At 43.0% G+C, this 20,439-nt stretch overlaps 1 protein-coding gene across 4 annotated transcripts in view; it reads left to right on the forward strand.

Annotated features, from left to right (window-relative positions):
* The window catches only part of heatr5b (HEAT repeat containing 5B), a 35,950-nt gene that overhangs the window by 1,645 nt on the left and 13,866 nt on the right, over positions 1 to 20,439 (forward strand). For 3 of the 4 annotated variants that reach the window (XM_088610560.1, XM_088610559.1, XM_088610563.1), the window contains exons 2-26: positions 1,176 to 1,393; positions 1,723 to 1,934; positions 2,656 to 2,764; positions 2,909 to 3,058; positions 3,669 to 3,840; positions 4,228 to 4,385; positions 4,651 to 4,951; positions 6,795 to 6,950; positions 7,678 to 7,928; positions 8,065 to 8,176; positions 8,363 to 8,515; positions 8,896 to 8,995; positions 9,556 to 9,665; positions 10,069 to 10,232; positions 10,619 to 10,794; positions 11,040 to 11,145; positions 11,537 to 11,727; positions 12,171 to 12,330; positions 12,866 to 13,055; positions 14,174 to 14,343; positions 15,261 to 15,408; positions 15,932 to 16,111; positions 16,271 to 16,525; positions 18,092 to 18,273; positions 18,882 to 18,950. In XM_088610560.1, the coding sequence (XP_088466686.1) occupies positions 1,268 to 1,393; positions 1,723 to 1,934; positions 2,656 to 2,764; positions 2,909 to 3,058; positions 3,669 to 3,840; positions 4,228 to 4,385; positions 4,651 to 4,951; positions 6,795 to 6,950; positions 7,678 to 7,928; positions 8,065 to 8,176; positions 8,363 to 8,515; positions 8,896 to 8,995; positions 9,556 to 9,665; positions 10,069 to 10,232; positions 10,619 to 10,794; positions 11,040 to 11,145; positions 11,537 to 11,727; positions 12,171 to 12,330; positions 12,866 to 13,055; positions 14,174 to 14,343; positions 15,261 to 15,408; positions 15,932 to 16,111; positions 16,271 to 16,525; positions 18,092 to 18,273; positions 18,882 to 18,950 (4,101 nt within the window). In that variant the 5' untranslated portion in view covers positions 1,176 to 1,267. The remainder of the gene's footprint in view (positions 1 to 1,175; positions 1,394 to 1,722; positions 1,935 to 2,655; positions 2,765 to 2,908; positions 3,059 to 3,668; positions 3,841 to 4,227; positions 4,386 to 4,650; positions 4,952 to 6,794; positions 6,951 to 7,677; positions 7,929 to 8,064; positions 8,177 to 8,362; positions 8,516 to 8,895; positions 8,996 to 9,555; positions 9,666 to 10,068; positions 10,233 to 10,618; positions 10,795 to 11,039; positions 11,146 to 11,536; positions 11,728 to 12,170; positions 12,331 to 12,865; positions 13,056 to 14,173; positions 14,344 to 15,260; positions 15,409 to 15,931; positions 16,112 to 16,270; positions 16,526 to 18,091; positions 18,274 to 18,881; positions 18,951 to 20,439) is intronic. The other variant, XM_088610562.1, reaches the window with a different exon arrangement.

The following is a 20,439-nucleotide window of genomic DNA, read 5'->3' on the forward strand; positions in this document are numbered from 1 at the left end:
TTTTAAAAAAATATAATGTAATCAAAATCTGTTTACTGACTTTTTTTATAACACTGAGTTCTTATGTTTCAGGTAGAGACAGTCTTTATGATCCTCGAAGGGCTATTTGTTAGGTACTGTAGTTTGCGTTTTAGTTCTTGCGGTTTAGCTGGGTTTTTTTATATTGACCGACTCTATAATGACCGTAGCGTACTAGAACCGTACAAAAGCAGCTGCATTTTCAGAAGTGCCCAATTTCACTTTCAAACAACAACAAAAAAAGATAATTTAATTTGATAAACATTAAGCATAATATGTATTTGTTCAGTAATCAAAATTGTTTGCCAGGGATTTTGTACCTAGTCATCCCGAGGAAGTTATCTGACGATCTTTGCATTATTAGAACAGTAGTTTTAATTGTTCTATTAAATACTCTGCACCTGTGTCTTGCATTGACAAATTTCTCTTTCCTTAACTTTGATATCTTTCAAAACAGATGAAAGAAATAGTGCCATTAAAACCTGATCGTATAATCTGTGAATTCTCAACAGTCAGCCTTAACTTCTCTATTTAGGTCACAGAAAATATCTGTGATCAAACTGTAACAGATTTCCCTTCATCTGAACAGATATTTTAGTACACACTGAATTGTAGTTGAAGTGAAAATGCTTTTCTTTTTTTTATTTTAATCGCTTAGTCTAAAGGAATATGAAGTAATGGTTGTAGATTGGCTATTATATACTGTATTTCTGATAGAATTCTTCAAAACAAAAAATGCAAAGTACAACGTATCTGAAATATAACGACACGAGTTTTCAAACCCTTAACAAAGAAGCCCTGCTTTCCTCTTCGGCCTCTGTTGTGTATTCAGTGAACTTAATTGCCTTTATCCTTTCCCACAATATTGTTTTAGGCTTTGGCCAATGGGCAAAAATGCTATTTCTTTAATTACCTAGGAGGGTTTGCGTGGCTTATATACTGTAAAGCTGGTAGTAGACCTTTATGATGAATATGAAACTGTACAAGTGAGTCTTCAGTTATACATTCATCATAAGGGTTAGTCTAATTCCAAAACTATACAGCGTCATGACACATTAGTGTTCTCAAGCCTCCGACAATTCATGGTTCCCATTTCCTTGCTCAGAAGATTGAAGTCGTTGAATCTTCTGCAGTCCCTGATAAATGATTTGTTTCAGATTCACAGAAGTGGCACGTTTCAGTGTAAAGGGCACCCCGATTTCACCAGCGTTCCAGCGGCTCAACCTGTCTTCCAGTACATTGCAGTGGGATGGAGCTAGCCCACAGCCTGTTACTCAACGAAGATGCCCTGGCTCAGATTACAGAGGCCAAGAGGCCAGTGTTTATCTTTGAGTGGTTACGCTTTTTGGACAAGGTTCTTGTTGCTGCTAACAAGGTAAGTTGTGCGTCAGTACCTGATGCTAAATTTAATTCCTTTCGAATTGCTTCATTGTGAATTTTTTAGCACGATTCACACTACTTCTACTATCAGAAAATCTGTGACAATTTTCAGACTGTCTTAAAATGCCTAGTTTTGAGTTGTAATTTGCCAGGTCCAGTCCATTGTAAGGAGTGTGGTTTCTCACAGCGTTATTGTTTTCTGGTCACCCAGCTGAAGCGGAGTTACTTGTTTAGTAGAGCAGAGGCACAGAGTCTGCAGTGATGGCAGAGTAGCGGTGAGCCAGGAATGTACCTCCTCTGAAGGTGTGTCTACCTCTGTTACAGGTGGATGTGAAGGAAAAGCAGAAGAAGCTGGTGGAGCAGCTGACTGGCTTGATCAGCAGTGCTCCGGGCCCCCCGACCAGGAAACTGCTGGCCAAAAACCTGGCCACTCTCTACAACATCGGGGACACCTTCACTGTCTTCCAGACGCTCGACAAGTGCAATGATATCATCAAGAGCAAGGACGACACGCCCGCTTACCTGCCAACCAAGCTGTGAGTGAGCAGTGAGCCAGCCCTGAGCCAGTGTCTGCAGGGTGTTTTGCATGCATTCATATTGTTCTGTTTGTAAAAGCAGGAGTGTGCATGTGCTGGTGATGTAGAGATATTGCAAAGTAAGTTGTATCATGCCATAGACACTTGAGAATCTCATAAGCCATCCTTGGTAGATTCAAGGTGACATCTTTAATCTTAGGGTAATTAAGTGAGGTAAGTCAATTTTAAATGGTTTGTCATTAAAATAATATCCCTAATTGCAGTGTTGTGAGAATTGGATAAAAGCTTTCTAGTTGTGTGTGATCTCCAGAGGAATCGCATACTGTTTCTTCTCCATTTACAGGTCTCACTGGCTTCCCTCTTTCTGAACACACTCTCCTAAGCTTTGTTACCAGAACACATAGAAGGAAAAAGCTTCAGTTTTAGCATAATGATAAATGTGTATTCCAGTATGTTGCACCATTTCTGAATAAATCAATATGAATGTTAAGCCACCTTTACTCGTTTTATTGAATTAATTTATTGGATTAAGAAAAACAGCACCCACACATGCTGTAATTAAGTGTAGGTCACTCTTAATTTGGATGTAAGTAAATGAACATTCATTAATTCTTACCTTATGCTTACATAGCTGTCACAGCTGGAATTGACCATTCTCATTTGCCAATTGAACAGCTGTGCGTCATTGCAGCCTATAAAAGGTGTTCTTCCTTTGTCACAGTGCTGCGGTGGCCTGTGTCGGAGCCTTTTACGAGAAGATGGGCAGAATGCTGGGCAGCTCCTTTCCCGATACTATCAACAACCTTTTGAAGGCACTGAAAAGTGCAGAGGTACTGTCTGAATTGTCGGAACCTTAATAACACTTTGTTAGAAACTGATTTTCCAAATAACTTTGCCTGTGACCAAGACGGCTGAGAGAGGGATGCTAGGGTTCCTGAACGCTTCGTGAACACGTGGTCTTGTTCCTCCCCCAGTCTCAAGGCCGTGGGGAAATTCTGCTCAGCTTACAGAAGGTCCTGAATGGCCTCGGAGGGGCAGCAGCGTCTTGTCATCGGGACATTTACAAAAACGCCCGCTCTTTGCTCACCGACAGGTCCATGGCAGTGCGATGTGCGGTCGCCAAGGTGAGGGGGAAATGAACGACAGACGCAGAATCCTTTGGGTGTCAAAACATATGGGACCTGTACCTCTTGATTTTACTAAACAAGTCTAAAGCATCTTACAAAAATATTGTAAAAAAAAAAACTGACATAATTGATATAAAGCAGAGACAGCTTTGCTTTAATTACCAGGAAACACAAATCCCACCTCTTTGAGAAACATTGTTAGATTGTACTATATATTTTGTGAAAACTGAAGTAAAATATTAAGTTAGTTAACCTAAAGCACTGGAACAAGTAAAGGTTTATTCCATGCTGAAAAGAGAACAAAAGAAACACAACGTTTGACACGGTGACAACGCTGACACCCTTCTTTGGGTGTGACACACCCGAAGAAGGCTCCACAGCTGAAACATTGTGTTTCTTTACTTCACTTTTCAGCATGGAGTAAACCTTTATTTGTTCCTTTGCAGCCTATGCCTGCTGATGCAGCTCCCTACTTACTACCTAAAGCACTGTTTTTGTAGCAAAATGCTTATAAGTATTTTGGGTTTATGGCGATGTGGAAGTGGCAGTTATACTGTAGTGTTAAAATCACTAGTGGTAATGGTGATGGTGTTTGTTTCCCTAACAGTGCCTGCTGGAGCTACAGAATGAAGCTGTGTTCATGTGGACCACTGAGCTGGAAAATGTGGCAACGCTGTGCTTCAAGGCTCTTGAAGGCTCTAACTACGGCGTCCGTGTAGCAGTGGCAAAACTTCTGGGGACAGTGATGGCCACTGCTTTGATGCCTAAGCAAGCCGCTGGTAAGGACAGCGTTGTGCCCTCTACTGTTGCTCTGCGCTCTGATCAAGATGGGAGACTCCACAGGGTTTTCTTGGAAGTACACGCAGTTACTCTTCAGGCAGACTCAGGATCTCCTGTGGCTGACCGGAGATAATTGCATTACTAAAAATGCAGTTATAGTGGTCAAAAGAATATGTGCATGTAGACAGGGGTCTTTAGTATTACTTTTCCAAGGTAGGTTGATCATAAGGAAACCATATGAGCCTTAATGAGGCAACAGGCCAGTGAAGTAGGGAATGTCCAAAACATGAGAGCATTTATCATGGTATCTAAAAACCCCTATGAGAAAGGGGCTAGCCCATACCGTTTCAAGTGACCTCACATCCGGTTTGTGCCCCTCGGTGCAGTGATGCGTCAGAACGTGAAGCGGGCCACGCTGGAGGAGGTGCTGGAGCTGATGGCCACAGGGTTCCTGCGGGGCGGCTCGGGTTTCCTCAAAAGCGGCGGGGAGATGCTGAAAGGGGGTGGATCTGTCAGCAGAGAGGTGCGAGTGGGAGTCACTCAGGTAACTATTTATTCTGTGGTTCCTGTTGCCACTGTTATTACATATACCCTGCAGTTGGCAGGTGTCCCATCCAGGCTGTAATCCTGCTGTGGGCCCTGTGCTTCTGAGATAGGCTGTCACAACCCTTACCTAGAATAAGCAAATTTCTGGTAATGCATAGATGGATCTTATTATTAATTGTTTTTTATCTTTTCATACTTATAATGAGCTTGAAAGCTTTCATTTTCAAGTTAACAAGTTAATTTTCCCTGTGCTGTTCTGTCAGGCCTACGTGGTCTTTGTCACCACGCTTGGCGGCCAGTGGCTGGAGAGGAACTTTGCCACTTTCCTGTCCCACGTGCTGGACCTGGTGTCCCACCCCCGCGCCACGCAGACTCACGTGGAGGCGGTCTACTCGCGCCGCTGCGTCTCCTTCATGCTGCGCGCCACGCTGGGCAGCCTGCTGGGCGAAAAGGCCCAGATCGCAGCCGGCAAGGAGATATGCCAGGCCATCAGCAAACAGATGAGAGCCGTTGGTAAGGAGCTTGTTGATGGGGGGGAAATGTCAAGGTTCAGAGCGTTACAGAGTAAGTACTTTTTTAAAACTTTTAGTTTGCTTGCCTTCTTTGCAGTGTTTGCCTTGTCGTGCTTGCTTGCCCGTCTGCTCTCACTTCTTTTGTCATGCAAAAATGAGGAAAATCACACCGTTCTTTTTCTCAGCATCTACAGTATGTTCTCTTCACATCTTTCAGATTAACTACATTCTGTGCTGATAAAATACTGATAAATAGTATAAGAAATCAGCATTTGCATTAAAGAAATAACCCTTTGGGCTGGTGTTGTCTTTTATTTCTTAACATGAGAACTTCAGTACAGCTGGGGTATCTATCATCCACAGCCAACATCACTTCTGTTCCTTCCTCAAAGACTTAGCTCATGATATGGTGTAACAGTCATTGACTGTCACACCAAGCTTTAAGAAAACCATGCCAAAGTTTCACTATTTTTATTTGCTTTGCTTTTTTTACCTTCCAATGTTCTTACTCTGTGATTTGCTTTGAAACCAGTCTTTGTGTGGTGTGTTCCAAACCTGTTTCGGTTCTGATGCAGAAATCACTGTCTGAATAAAAAACACCCGTTTCTTTGACACTTTCCTAAAACATCTGGGCTCTGAAGTTTGGCTTTCGTGTGTTCTGACATCATGACGAGACACAAACTGTAACTTGTTGATGGTGTTTGTAGTAGTTTTCCAAACTGTTTTGCTTTGTTTGATTACATATGTTTTTTGTTTGTTATTCCCCTGAAAAGAGCAGTTGCAAACACCAGAATTTTTGAGGGTATTAAATGCAATTATTTGCAAATCTGGCTAGCATTGCAGAAGTTAAGTCTCCACTCAGCTACGTCATGCATAACCACTAAGATTTCAATTAGAAAAATAAGTGATTAACTTTGATGGAACTTAGCTCCACAGGCCAAAGAGAAAGATTTCATCTGTACCATGATTGACTAGATCCTCTGCAGTACCTCTTGACTACACTGTTGCATACTATTCTTAACTATATTTTAAACTCTTGTTCATTTATAATTCAAACCCCAAATTAAATTTTCAACATGCAAACTGAAAAAAAAAAACTTCAGAGCCCGAACTGCCAACTGTTATAATGGACAAGGATAGAACGATCTTCTATCCTTGAAGTTCTTTGTCTGGTTTAAGATACGATCCAGATTTGATTCCACAGATGTATTCGATCATATAGACTGAGGCTTTAACTGAGGAATTCCTCACCAGAGCTCATTGTAACATTGGATATATGAAGTATGGCTAAATTATCCAATATTTTTGGAAAAATGGTACCCTAGAAATCATACCATTTTTAATTAATATTGTAATAAGAGGTATATTTCCAATTGTATTTTGAGCTCCTGTTATTGAAATACTATTATAGAAGCATCATAATTATCATTTTGATTACAAAGGTTCCAAATTATGTACTGTATTTGAAAAGTATTGTAATTTGTTTTTATCCGCTATCAAAATTATTACTCAATTTCTTATTATTCCATAGCCATCCACAAATTAAGCACACAAGCCCAAAGCAGAGCTGTGTGAAGCTTATGAATGATTGCAGTCATCCTTGTGGGAGTTTAGGTGCTATCAGTAATTTTATACTCAGAAATGATTATTTCTCCTTCAGGGTACAGTTCTTGCTTTATCATGAGGAATTGTGTGATGTGAGATGGTAAGGGTGACCGGTTTTGTGGTCAGAGCGCTTGTTTGACCATCTCCGCCTTGTGACCCTGAAAGCGGATCAGTGATGAGGGCGCGAACGAAACGCCGTGTTGGCTTTGCTCATTGTGGGCAGCCAGGAGGGCGGTGCTGGTGTGTGAAGGCGGGATGAGCGTTAAAGAGGCCTCGCCTTTGCGTTGCAGAAGCAGTGGTGAACGACGCTAGCAGCGAGAACAAGGCGGGGGCGGCGGACGTGTCGGCGAGTCAGCACGTGATGGTGTGCGCGCTCAAGGAGCTGGGCAGCCTGGTGCAGAGCCTCAGCGCCACTGCCTCGCCTCTGATACAGGAGCCCTCCATCGGTGGGTATCCAGCTACAGGGCCTGAGCTGCATGCAGTCAGGTCTGCTTACTTCCAGTTCACTACCTATTGATTGATTGATTCATTCATTCATTCATCTATTCATCTGTTCATGTGCTGTTATGATTTTATGTGACTTAAGTAAGACTTATGTTTTGCTTTTTGTGTGTTTAATGTTTGATGTACTTTTTATGGGAGAAATCAAAGACAAATTTCCACAGTTGTGGTATCTGTCTACAGTATGTGATTCCAGATTTGAAACAACTACTCTTCTGCTTCTTTCTGTTGCTCTCTGGATTTGGAGCTTTCAGATTGATTGTCCAAACAGGACGATACTCCCGGAATGGACACGGCCCAGTGTAACACTGGATTTCAGGTCTCAAATGCAGGTTGCCTAAATGCTCTTCTAGGAGAACTAATGATCTCTCCATGAGAGAGAGAGTGTGCATTTTTAATCAGGTTTGTCATCAGGCAAATGTCAGAGTTTAATGTCCACATGAAGCTTTGTAGATGTTCATCATGAATAGATTTTGTTATGTCTCAGTTTGTGACAGTTTGCAGGGGAACACTATTTAGGAACCGAACACTTGAACTGAGCCAGCTATGTTGTCTTGTGCTTTTGAAATATTCAGAATACAAAACAGTCTTGACAATTTCCCCAGGGTTTCTTATCAGTGGGGTCCCATGGCACCTCAGCTCCCTGATTATAGCTCTCTGTTGTGCCGGCAGGCCTTCTGGAGACGGTCAGCTCTGTGCTCCTTCACCCCAGCATGGCTGCCCGGCTGGCGGCTGCCTGGTGCCTGCGCTGTGTGGCCGTGGCCCTGCCCTACCAGCTCACTCCGCTGCTGGACCGCTGCGCCGAGCGCATCAACAACCTGAAGGCCTCACCTGAGGCCGTGAGCGGGTACAGCTTCGCCATGGCAGCCCTGCTGGGGGGCGTACACCAGTGTCCCCTGGGCATTCCCCATGCCAAGGGAAAGGTCTGTATCAGCCGGCAGGCTGCATTCCCATTTGTCATGCGAACTATGAAGAGGGCTCGCAAACCGAAGCTGGTGTTAAAGACTAGCGATCATTCCTTAGACATCATGTCTTCTTCCTTTTGAAATATGTCTTCAGATGGTGGTGAGCATTGCAGAAGACCTTCTTCGGACTGCTGCGCAGAACAGCCGCCTGTCCCTCCAGCGCACACAAGCTGGGTGGCTGCTCCTAGGGGCACTGATGACTTTAGGTGCGTTTCTGCTGCTGGCTGCCGCGTTTTTAAACGGTCCAACAATTTGTCATGGCACGGCCTACCCGGTCGCGTGCAGTGCATTCAATGGCAGCAGCTTCTCATTGCACCTCCTGCGTCGGATGTGACATTTTTTGTGATGCTGACGTGACGGTGACCATGCTCGCCATGCTTGCTGTGTGCTAGGCCCCTCCCTCGTGCGGTACCACCTTCCCAAGATGCTGCTTCTATGGCGGAACGTCTTTCCGCGCTCTCAGAAGGAGCTGGAGGCGGAGAAGGCCCGAGGAGATTCTTTCACCTGGCAGGTCACCCTGGAGGGCCGTGCTGGCGCACTCTGTGGTAAAAAACACTTGGAATCTGTCCGAATGATCACTTTGAGATCATATAAAAATTATTTTGGGCCAAGACCTTTAAAACTCTGAGAATTTCTTCTACTCTTTAAGTTCAGGGTGTCAGTCCTTAATTCACCCTTAAAATCTTTAAAACACGCTCTTGTCTCCAGTTAGTGACTTAATAATAAAAAAAGGTTAATATAAGTGCATCGGCTAATTAAATTCATAGGCATTATTTGCTCCTTGTTGATTTTTCAAAAAAGTCTTTCTCATAGTTGGTTTGTTTCAAACTCAAAAGGCTTTACAGCATGCATTTATACTACAGAGTGGACATCTTGATTTCCTTCTGATTCTTGATTAATGAATTGCCTCCTTTCCTATTAACAGCCATGCGGAGTTTTGTGGCTCACTGCCCTGAGCTCCTGACTGAGGATGTGATCCGCAGATTGATGACGCCCATCGAGTGTGCAATGACGATGATGTCTCAGTGAGTGTGAGGTTTTAATTACAATGGAATGTTTTTTCTTGCAGCTGAATGGAAGCACGTTCAGTGATTTTTCTCTACTTCAGGCAGCTGCTTGCTGAACATGAGATTAATATTGTTGAGCAGCTTTTGCCAGCCAGCCCAGCACTAATAGCAGTTAGAAGCCAGCTGTGTTGCCTTGTGCTGTTAAAATATTCAGAATGCAAAATATTGTGGACATGCTAATTGCGTGCATATGCCTATTTTACAGTTACATGGCATGTGAAGAAATTATACTGGTTTCACAGGAATGATGATTTACAGTGCACTACACCTGGAACTTAATAATAGTAATTTCAAAGAGAGCTATTTCAGAACATATTGCATTTGTGGAGTTTTTAATACAAGCAGTTACAGTTGAAATGAGCCATATGGATCTTTTCATTCCATATTGAACTTTTTCTTTAATTTAGCCTGTTGAGGACTTTTTGAGATGCCAAGTGATGCTGTCAGAGGTGTAGGGCGGTGTGTTTTCCAGGGAAGGTCATGTCATGCGATGCAGTAACTGAGTTCCGCCTCCTCAGCATTCCTTCAGTGATCAAAGTGCATGGCGCCCACCTGAAGGCCAGTGCTGCCATGGTTCGCCTGAGGCTCTATGACATCTTGGCTTTGTTACCCCCCAAGACATATGAAGGTAACATGCAGACCTTGTGCCTGAAGCCTTCCCTTATGTTTCCGTATATTATTAATCAGTGTGTGGTATCTTAAGTTCTAGAGCCCCATAAAGATAATTATGTATTTGTGTCTTTTGCACTTACTGATGAGCACTTGCTCGTAACTAGTCCTGATGAAAGCCTTTTGTGCCTAAACATTGACTGTTTGTGTAGATAAAATGTATCTTGGAGTAAAAAGTGTGCCTCCAGCTGACTCTACTTTTTTTATGTTATGTTATATTTTTCTGGACAGCACCTCCGTGATTTCTGGTTGTGCATTTTTCTTCTTCTCCAGCAGTAATTAACCAGTGCTCGGACGTGTAAAATCGGATGCCATGGTAACGGGGTTGACTGGGATCTCTGTTGTTTTCTGTTGCCGTGCAGGAAGTTTCAGTGCTCTCCTGCGGGAGCTGGTCGCAGAGTTCACACTGACTGATAACTCCGCCAACACCACCACCTCTCTGCTGCGGTCACTGTGTCACTACGATGACAGCGTGCTCATGGGCTCCTGGTTGCAGGAGACAGATCACAAGTCCATTGAAGATCAGGTGATTTTACAGAATTACAGGCGTCCAGAGGAACGTGCATGAGAAGAGCTTTATGTGTGCACAGTAGATGGGATTCGTCACCTGGAGTAAAACAAAGGAAAATTGAAATCTTACGATAAACCTTTATATTATGAGAACAGAGGGGAGAAGTACCACATCCTTCTTGATACAGTATATACATTCGCATCGGGAACAATAAATTATTTTCTTTGTGTCTGCTTAAAAACAGTGCCTCATCTTGCCTAACCCCACTTATGAGCCCTACTGCTTATTATCTAATTTCTGTTTCTAAATGTAGTCCTACAAACAGTCTCTCACACTCTTCAAGATGGCCGTTCTGCCTTCTCTGGCCGCCATGCTTACGACTTGCTGTTCTTCCATCCCAGCTGCAGCCCAACAGCGCCTCGGGGAGCGGTGCTCTTGAACACGACCCCTCTTCCATTTACCTGCGGGTGCCTGCAGGCGAGGCCATCCCCGGCCCCCTGCCTTTGGGGGTTTCGGTCATCGATGCCTCTGTGGCTCTCTTTGGAGTCGTCTTCCCTCACGTCTCCTTTAAGCACAGGTGAGGCCTCCACTTGTACTTCAGAACTCCAGGAACCCCCTGTGCTCTCAGTGTGAGTGAGGATCACTCGGTTTATCTAGGGGAAACATGGAGTGACCCAAAAGCAGTAAATCTGATCTATGAAGGAAAAGTAAGAATGAACCAAACGGGGTTGTGTTCAACGTCTTACTTGCACATCTCAGCGTGTCTTCAGAGCTGTCTTTTCAGGATATGTTTAAAGGATCGATCCCTTTGTGTGGTGACAGGCTCCAGATGCTGGATCACTTTGCTGAATGTATCAAGCAGGCTAAGGGCGTTCGGCAGCAAGCTGTACAGCTCAATATATTCACTGCAGTGCTCAGCGCTCTCAAGGTGAGTCTCTGCATGAAGCATGAACCCACAAACATGCATCATGGTTGCTATTTCTGTGTCATATTATCCCTTTATATTGATTTAAAATTCTATTTATTCATATTATATTTATGTCCATTTTATTTTATTTGTCTCCTAGGAGACCCCCTTCCGCTTCTCTTATGTGGCTGGATGTAGCTTTCTTTTGTTCATATTCATGGTTATAAGAGTGTTCACTGAGTTAAGAACTACGAAGAGTTGCAAGGATTTGAAGATTTTATTTGAATTGTAATCTCTTTCATGTTTTCAGGCATGACAATCAGAAAGCATCATTAGCTTTGATCTCTCTTGACATAAGGGAATTTGTCCCCCCCACCCCCACCCCCACCACCACCCCTTTCGCTCTCTGCAGGGCTTAGCAGAGAATAAAAGCAGCCTCGGTCCCGAAGAGGTGCGGAAATCTGCCCTGGCCCTGGTGATGGGCGCCCTGGACAACCCCAACCCCATCCTGAGGTGTGCCGCTGGGGAAGCCCTGGGCCGGATGGCACAGGTGGTGGGTGAAGCCACCTTCATCGCTAGGATGGCTCAGTACAGCTTTGACAAGTACGTGGCCACACAGCTCACTGGCCCAGCCTCCCTCTTCTGATTCGTAGACATTGTTATAGGCATTGGAATTTGTATTGTAGCATTTAGCAAAATCTACTCTTAGCCCATTCTACTTATTTTTCAAATCCAAGGATGTCCGTTTTTAAATTAATAAAGGTCATATGAGATTCTTATATCCTCTTTTCCTTTCTGCTATAATGCTTTGCCGGTAAAAATATTTTTCATATATTTAATTTATGACTGAAATTTTAAGACGACTTTTGCCAAAGAATTTAATTCTGAAGAAGGTTTTCTCGAACCTTTTAAGTGTTATGAAGGACTGTAAGAGTATCAAGACAGGTTATTTTATTCCAGATGTTTCATGTTACCCCAAATGAAGTTTGTTTCCGTCATGTTTCAGTCCCGAAAGTCTCCTGGATTTCCTGAATCTCATTCCACAGGCTGAAGTCTGCCCGGGATGTGGTCTCAAGAACAGGCCACTCATTGGCGCTGGGCTGTCTTCATCGGTACGTGGGAGGGATTGGGTCGGGACAGCACCTCAAGACCAGCGTCAGCATCCTGCTAGCCCTGGCACAGGATGGAACCTCCCATGAGGTCCAGGTAGGACAACAGGAATCGCCCACCTACAGAGACTGAGCCAGAAATTTAACTGTGTTTTAAGTATCTAGTAAACAGCAGATTATTTTCTATTTTTAATTAACTTGTCAAGGTTTCATATTGCCAAGGTATGTGCATAATTATAAACGCTGTTAGGCATTTCTGTTAGATGTAGATGTGGAACACTGGTCACCTTATCTAATTTTCATAGCACGGCCAACAAGATTTCAGTCTTCTACCATAACAAAATGCTTGTTGCAGTAGAAAACAAAGCGATTTGCTTGTGCATCTCAATGAGGAGCATATTAGTATGACAGACTGCACTCTGTGTTAATTATTACCACTTAATGTTAGTAATTTAAAATAGCACAATCTAATGGCAGCAGCAGTACTAGTCCAGAATGAAACTCATGTAAACGAAGCATAAGACAAAGACAAGGTAGGCTTCTGAAAAAAAGAACGCATGCATTTGGATACAGTGCACGGTTGTGTGTCTGTGTGCGTTAAGAAAAGGCTTCTGTTTCGGTGCCCATTCCAGACATGGGCCCTGCACTCCCTGGCTCTGATCGTGGACTCCAGTGGGCCCATGTACCGAGGTTATGTGGAGCCCACGCTGTCCCTGGTGCTGACTCTCCTGCTCACTGTGCCCCCGTCGCACACCGAGGTGCACCAGTGCCTCGGCCGCTGCCTGGGAGCCCTCATCACCACCGTGGGGCCTGAGCTGCAAGGTGACGAGCTGCCCTCTCTGTGAGGAGGGATTCCCCACCGCCTCCTTAAGAACATAAGAATGGTGACAAACGAGAGTGGGCCATACGGCCTTTCTAGCCCTTTCCAGTACAGTAGTTTGTAGCCAATTTGATCTGTGGAGCTCGTCGAGCCATTTCCTGAAGGAAGCCAGGGTATCCCCTTCAACCACATGGCTGTGTAACATATTCCAGATGCCCATAAGCCTTTACGTATGGAGGTGCCTCCTGATTTTCTGGGTCACCCTGTTACACATGGGTGGCCGGGACATTGATCTTCCTTCTTGCCCATAAATGTGCAACAACATGTTTCACTCCTTAGTTATGCCAGCAAAGGCAGCAGCAGCTAAAAGTGATGATACTGGAAAAAGCAGGCTTTTGAAGGAGGGAACCCCAGGGAATCCTCACCTCTGTAGCCATAACATTTTGCCAGCAGTGCTGTGTGTTGACTTCAAGGCCTAGGATGATATTTTTATAACCGTTAGCTTACTGAAAATCTTTCCACTAGTACATTTTATTTTTGCAACCAGTTTCGTGCATGTCATAGCATGTCATTGCTGAAATCTAATGTCAGTGTCATTTTTTAAAAATATGTATTTGATAAAATAGTAGATGGGTTGCACCAGAAGATGGCAGTATTACTTTATTTGGCTACGGAAAAAATCAGATCCTACTTTTATGCAGCATTATATGCAAATAAATAAGATTAAGAAAAAATCTTGAGGGTTACATTGAGTCCTCATTTCTGCTGATATTAACAACAGCGGATAGCAGGATAAAAAGAAGTGTCTGGGATTGTCGCATAATTTTTATTTAAAACCTGTTTGCACAATGAAACTAGGAACAAATTTAAGTATGTTATGTAAATTGATGGGAAATATGTAAAGAGGAACATTAACGCTCTAAAAAACCTAAAACTATTCTTTTTTAGTCTCTTCTGTGGGTAATCGGTTAGGAGACTTTGTATTTCATTTTTAGTTTTTTTTTCTCTTAAACATAAAGTGCTTTCTCCCAGAAACATGATAATATGGACTGATCTTGCCTGATTTAGCCTTTAATTTGAAGATTAAAATTCTGTGCTCACTCCAGCTCTGTGTTGCCAGGTAACAGCGCCACTATATCCACCATCCGCTCGTCATGCCTGGTAGGCTGTGCCATCATGCAGGACCACTCTGACTCGCTGGTTCAGGCGGCTGCCATTTCCTGCCTGCAGCAGCTGCACATGTTCGCCCCACGCCACGTCAACCTCTCCAGCCTGGTGCCTTGTCTCTGTGTAAGCTCACGGCCTTTCATCCTTTTATGTTTCCATTTGTATTAACATTCAAAACATGAAAGCGTCCGTGACAGTCATGTGAATGGTGATGAGCGGAGCCCTAGTCTCTGGCGAATCTGTTGATCCATTGTTTGAAGTCCTCTGTGGGCCACAGGCATCTTACTACTCCCTGCTGGATGGTTGATGTTCTGGGAAAACTATAAGTTAATATCAAAATTCTTTGACTTCTCCTTTCCCTTGGATGGGAAAAAATCTTATAACTTTCTGCCTTCCTTAAACAGACAAAACCCAGACTTCCATTTTAAAATATTTTAGTTTCACGGACATATATTTGAAGCTAGAAGCTGGGTAGGTGATTCCTAACTCAGGCATCTGAGAGTTAGGTTTGTCTTATAAGTCACTCTCATCCAGGTGACAGGCTTGTTTTTGTATTAACGTAGATCTTCAGTGAGAGAGCAGACATAAGCAATGAATTTCAGCCAGGGGGTGAAGGACTGTACACTCTGGCCTGTTGCAGAGGAGATTTACTGACAGTCCACCTTATTTGCAGAGTGCAGGTTAAGAAGCTGTCAGGTCATGGCAGTACATATAGTGCCTTGCAAAAGTATTCAGAGCCTTTAACAGTTTTCAGTTATTGACTTTCTTAATCTGCTGACAAGTAACTAATTTTGCCTTTAAAACTTTTCTGTTTGAGCATGTGAGTTTGCAATAAATATACTGATTGGAAAAAAATGTCAGTATCATTTGTAATCCAGCAACATTAGGAACCTTTTAAAGGGTCTGAATGCTTTTCCAAGGCACTGTATCTACTTCGTAAAACCCAGGAAGAGAGCTGTTCTTTAATTATTTTCTTGATGGCAGGGTGCAGCACCTAAAATAGCATCCCACGCGCTCATCCTGACATGTGTCTCCCCCAGGTGCACCTTTGCAGCTCCCACTTATTGCTGCGGAGGGCGGCGGTGGCGTGCCTGAGACAGCTAGCACAGAGGGAAGCGGCAGAGGTGTGTGCGTACGCCATGAGTTTGGCCAAGAAGGCTGGCGACAGCAAGGACAGCACCGTCATTAGTAAGTGTCTTCCCTGTCTACACCAGTGAGTCATTCCTAGTGATCTCATTATCTTGAATGGGTCCTACATTGAATTGCTGTTGTGCAAAAAAAAAAACACTCCATGGTCTATCTTGCCCGAATACGAAATTAAAAGTATGCTAATCTTCTCTCTCTGGAATCGCATTTTGTTTCTTCTGCTTGCTTGGACATTGTGTTTTATTCAAGGGGATTGAACTGGAGTAGCTGGGTCAAAGGGCGTAGTTCACTCTGAAAGGTAGCAGTTCTTGAATCGAAAAGTAGATGGTGAAGATAAGGAAGTATGGTAAAGAATTCTGAACTTGAGGGAGTGTGGTGTAATTCTGAGAACTAATGTAAGAAAAGTTGCGTCATAAATACGAAACACACTTGTTTTCAGCTAGCTAACAGACTACTGCATAAATGAATTATAATATTATAATTAAGACTTAGAAAATGTGTTGTGTAAGCATATCAAAATGCTGACTGATTCCTGATCTCCCTTATTCTCACCCTATAATGGCAGACCTGAATATTACAGAAACTGGGCTGGAGGGAGTACTTTTCGGCATGCTGGACAGGGAGACCGACAAAAAGCTCTGCTCCGATATTCATGACACCTTGGGTCACATGTTGTCCTCTCTGGCTGTGGAAAAGCTGTCTCATTGGCTAAAACTCTGCAAGGATGTTTTGGCAGCCTCTACAGGTAACGAGCCAGCAGCAGTTCGTTTTCTCTTCTTTCAGTACAAGTCAACTGATATGCCATGCAAATCGATCTCATTTTGTTTAAAGATCGAAGCAGAGATCGTGTACATGGGTGTCCATGGCTGTATTTGTGAACAATAATGGGGGCTGTTTTGTTTAGATATCGGGGCTGCTGTCCCTGTGGAAGCCGGGAAGGAGGAGGAGGACTCGGAGAAGAAGGATGAGATGGACGATGACATCATGTTCACTGCCCTGGGGGAGGACAATAAGTCAAAGCCCTCTGTCGCCCCCCGCTGGGTGACGCGTGTCTTTGCCGCAGACTGCCTGTGTCGTATCATCCTACTGTGTGAGAACGCGGACAAAGCCCACTTTGACCTGGCCGCTGCCCGTTCATCTAAGGTCAAGAATCCCAAAGGTCTGTCCCTCCCTTGTGCTTCATCCATGGGTTACCTCTGAGCCATTGCAAACATGTTGATCCAACGTTGTGCAGTGCTGCATTGTTATGCTTCAACTGAGGCTGTATTTAAAGAAACGTTAAATCCAGATCTGTTCCTTATATGTAACTATTTTACATTTAAAAAAAAATATTTATAGATATCAATCTGCAATATTTAAGATTTCAAAATTGACTTTTCTTGAAAAATGTCACTTTCAGTCAAGAGCTAAATAAAAAGAAATAAGTCTAGCAAATGCAGGATTATGGTAATTCTCACTAAGTGCATATTTATCCCAGTAATGACTAGTAAATTAGCTCATGTGAGTGTATCCAAATAATTCACTCAGAAGCACTTGCAGTGGCAGGAGAACTACTGAAGTCTTCTAGTGCAATCTGGGTCAGGGGCTGAAAGCAGCTTTATCACAAATGATATTTCATGTGGAAAAACCCTTTATTTAACTGTGGTGTTCATTCCACCCCTATTGTCACTCTCTGGCATTGACACTACAGGGAAGTCAAATACACTTAGTGAAAGCTGCAAATTACTTTAGACATACAAAACAAGCATATAAACCAATAGAGAGAGAAATCAAGAAACTCATTCAGATTGTGTTTCTCTTCTCTTATATAATCTGAACCTGGGAGAGCACAAATGAGTAAGCAGTAGGAAGTGATTCATACTGACAGGTTATAGATTGCAGTGTTTATGTAACCAGTTCTTATTGGAAATGTTCATTTTTCTGCTCAGTAGTTCTGAAATAGGCATTTGGTTAGGTAATATTGTAGGTTTGATCAACTTGATAAGGGTGAATAAATTAGCCCTTAGACATGTAGGTACAGGTTTGGTTCAGAATTTGTCTCTGCAATCAGTCTTCTTTCGTTGCTGCATAATATTTTGAGAGATTGACAGATCCATTGCTGTTTATATCAGCTGAGCAGTCCCGGTGCTTTTTGGCTGCCTTGTACCCTGATCTTGCCGGATGTCAGGAGCTCAGCAAGTCTCAGCCTGGTCAGTAGTGGGATGGGAGAGCTGTAAGGGAAGCTGGGAGTGGTGTTGGATCACCCCTAGGAGGTATTCTTCTCTCTGGAGCACAATTTCCAAACCAATTCCTCAGAATGGTGACTGAGGACACCCTGTTCTGTAGGATGTCCTGTCCTTTGGATAAAACATTAAAGCAAAGTTCTGAATGAGTGGTCATTTGAGAGTCCATGGCACTGTTTGAAAGTCGCTTTTGGTTTACACAGTCCAATGTCCTTAATATACCTTAAGTCTCAGTACCACCGATCAGCTGTGTAATGGACCCTCTAGTGCAGAATGGCTGCAGAGCATCACCCAGTTGAGTACTGTACTTCATGGTGGGTGAAGTGTCTCCCTTCCTAAAAATGAACCACTTTGAGCTCTAGGGATCTGGGATTTAGGATGAAAAGAGCTCTAGAAATGTTAGTAATAAAAATAAGGTCTGACCTGCAGTGTTTATGGGAAAGGCGAAGCATGTCCCTGAAAACAACCTTGCTCTCATCTTCATGTGATCATCCATCTCTCAGGTGACCTGCTGGTGCTCCACCTCTCTGACCTCATCCGCATGGCCTTCATGGCCGCCACAGACCACAGTAACCAGCTGCGCATGGCTGGCCTGCAGGCTCTGGAGGACATAATCAAGAAGTTTGCAGCTGTCCCGGAGCCAGAGTTCCCAGGGCACGTCATATTGGAGCAATACCAGGCCAATGTAAGACCACCCTCATCCTCCAGGAAACCTGGGGCAGGGTCCTCAGACCATGCTGCGTTTGCGTGAAGGGAAGCTGTATAGTGAGCTTACCTTCTGTCCTGTTTTGTCTGTCTGCATCTTGAGTGTCTTTCAAAAGCATCTCACCTGTGCAGGTTGGACTCATAAAGCATTAAGCTGCTGTGAAGATGTACTTATTTGTTTGGTCTCTTAATATGGAACAATCAGTTTTCTTAGCGGTTTAAAGCCAAAAATATTCAGCTTGACAATACAATACCATAAGCATCCTCTCTTCGCAAAGGAGAAAGGATCACATGCTTTAGATGTGGTGAGCCACATGTACCTGCTGAAATGCAAATAAAAAGAACAAGAAGAATTTGAATTTTTGGATTTGTCATGGAGATATGGTTAGATTATTAAATTGCTCAGAATTTGATTCTCTGTAACTAGAATCAGATTTTATACAGGGAAATGTAAATATTCATTCCAAGGCTGATATACAGCCTAGGTCTGCAAATAAGAAAGATATCGAGTGTATTATCAGTGTAATGTACACATGTGTATCCATTATTAAGCTGAATTTGCAAATTCTATGTTTTATCCTTTGTTAGGTTGGAGCTGCCTTGCGACCAGCTTTTTCACAAGACACTCCCTCTGACATTACAGCAAAGGCATGCCAGGTTGGTCATAACCACTGCAATTTCAGTGCTCTTTTGTAAAAAAATACCTTTTATTGGAATTTAACAACCAAGGCATGATTTAATAGAAAATAGAAGGTTGTATATTTTGGTGCTGCTGTTTCACATTGTCCAAGTATGGAGCTGCGTCAGCATGCGTAGGCTGCAAAAGAACAAGTAAAGGTTTATTTCATGCTGAGAAGAGAAGAAAAGAAACTCAACGTTTCAGTTGTGGAGCCATCTTCGGGCGACACCTTACATTTGCCTGTTGTTTCACAATACTTTCGCTCAGTATTGCCCTTGGTAGAGTATTTGTCAAATAGTAAAATTAGTCAACTTTTTAGGGGCAACTTGTGGAAAACAGTAAATCTGATCATTGATGTTGTTAATAGAAAATGTATGAACATTTAAATTTCTTAAATTGCCTTTAAATTTCAACACAGAAAGCAGTGCTTCACTTGAATGCAGTGTTGAATAATGTTTACACTGAGTAGGGTATTTTTGGCTGAGCTGGTTGAAATGAACAGGGTTGATGAAGTCTCGTTTTCTTTTTTGCCTGCAACACGCAAAACTTTTTCCAAAAAGGAACTTTTGCTGTTTCCTGACCCTGATTAGGAAGTAAAGCAAGATTTATTCCACCTTGAAACTAGTCCAGTTCTGAAGAGGATCTGTTGTAAATGATCTCTGGGTACACAAGTCAACAAAATGCTCAAGCCCTGTGGTAAGCTGCTAATCTTGTTAAATGCAAGTCCTTGGAGCAGCCGGCCCATTCTTTGCTGCAGAGCTGGTATGGCTTCACAGAGATTAGTGGTCTCTGGCACGGGATCAGTTGGTTTTGTGACCTACTAATGCTTCTAACCTTCTAACAATCCAGCAGGGTCTCGACATTCGTGAGGGTTTGGTGCAGAGGCCTGCTGTGAATAGCCAAATTCTCATATAACCAAGTCCACCCCTATACCGGCACATACTGTATATACTATAGTGTACTAGTCTACCTGTATATTGTAATATGATCATTAAAGTACGAATGCATTGGCTTTAAGTTAATTCAAATAACAGTATAAAAACGGACCATGTTGGCAGGGAGAGGCTGACTCACCAGCTCGATGTGTCTCATGATCCTAGTCTGTTGCACCGCAATCTGAAAGATGAAGGTTAATAACCTTCAGCTCGGTTTCATCTGCTCTGCCCCGAGACAAATTTACACATGTCAAGACCCTACTGTATTTTTTCTGAGGTTTAAAGCATATAAGATGTGACCTTGTATTATCTAAATGATTACTTAAATTGTTTTAGAATTTGGTATTCTCTACCATGCAAAATGTTGCACATCTTGAAGAATCTGCTGGGAAGGCCCAAAGCAATGAATAGATGATCTAGTACTTTCCCTCTTTTCACTTTGTCCCATTGTCGTGTACTCCCTGAACTTCCCTGCCTTTTTTGCACAGAAATTCTGCTATGAGCAAGGTGATCCATACTTTTTTATGGAAGT

The sequence above is a fragment of the Lepisosteus platostomus genome, chromosome 17 (assembly GCF_059453375.1).
Source record: "Lepisosteus platostomus isolate fLepPlt1 chromosome 17, fLepPlt1.hap1, whole genome shotgun sequence".
Classification (NCBI taxonomy): Eukaryota; Metazoa; Chordata; class Actinopteri; order Semionotiformes; family Lepisosteidae; genus Lepisosteus; species Lepisosteus platostomus.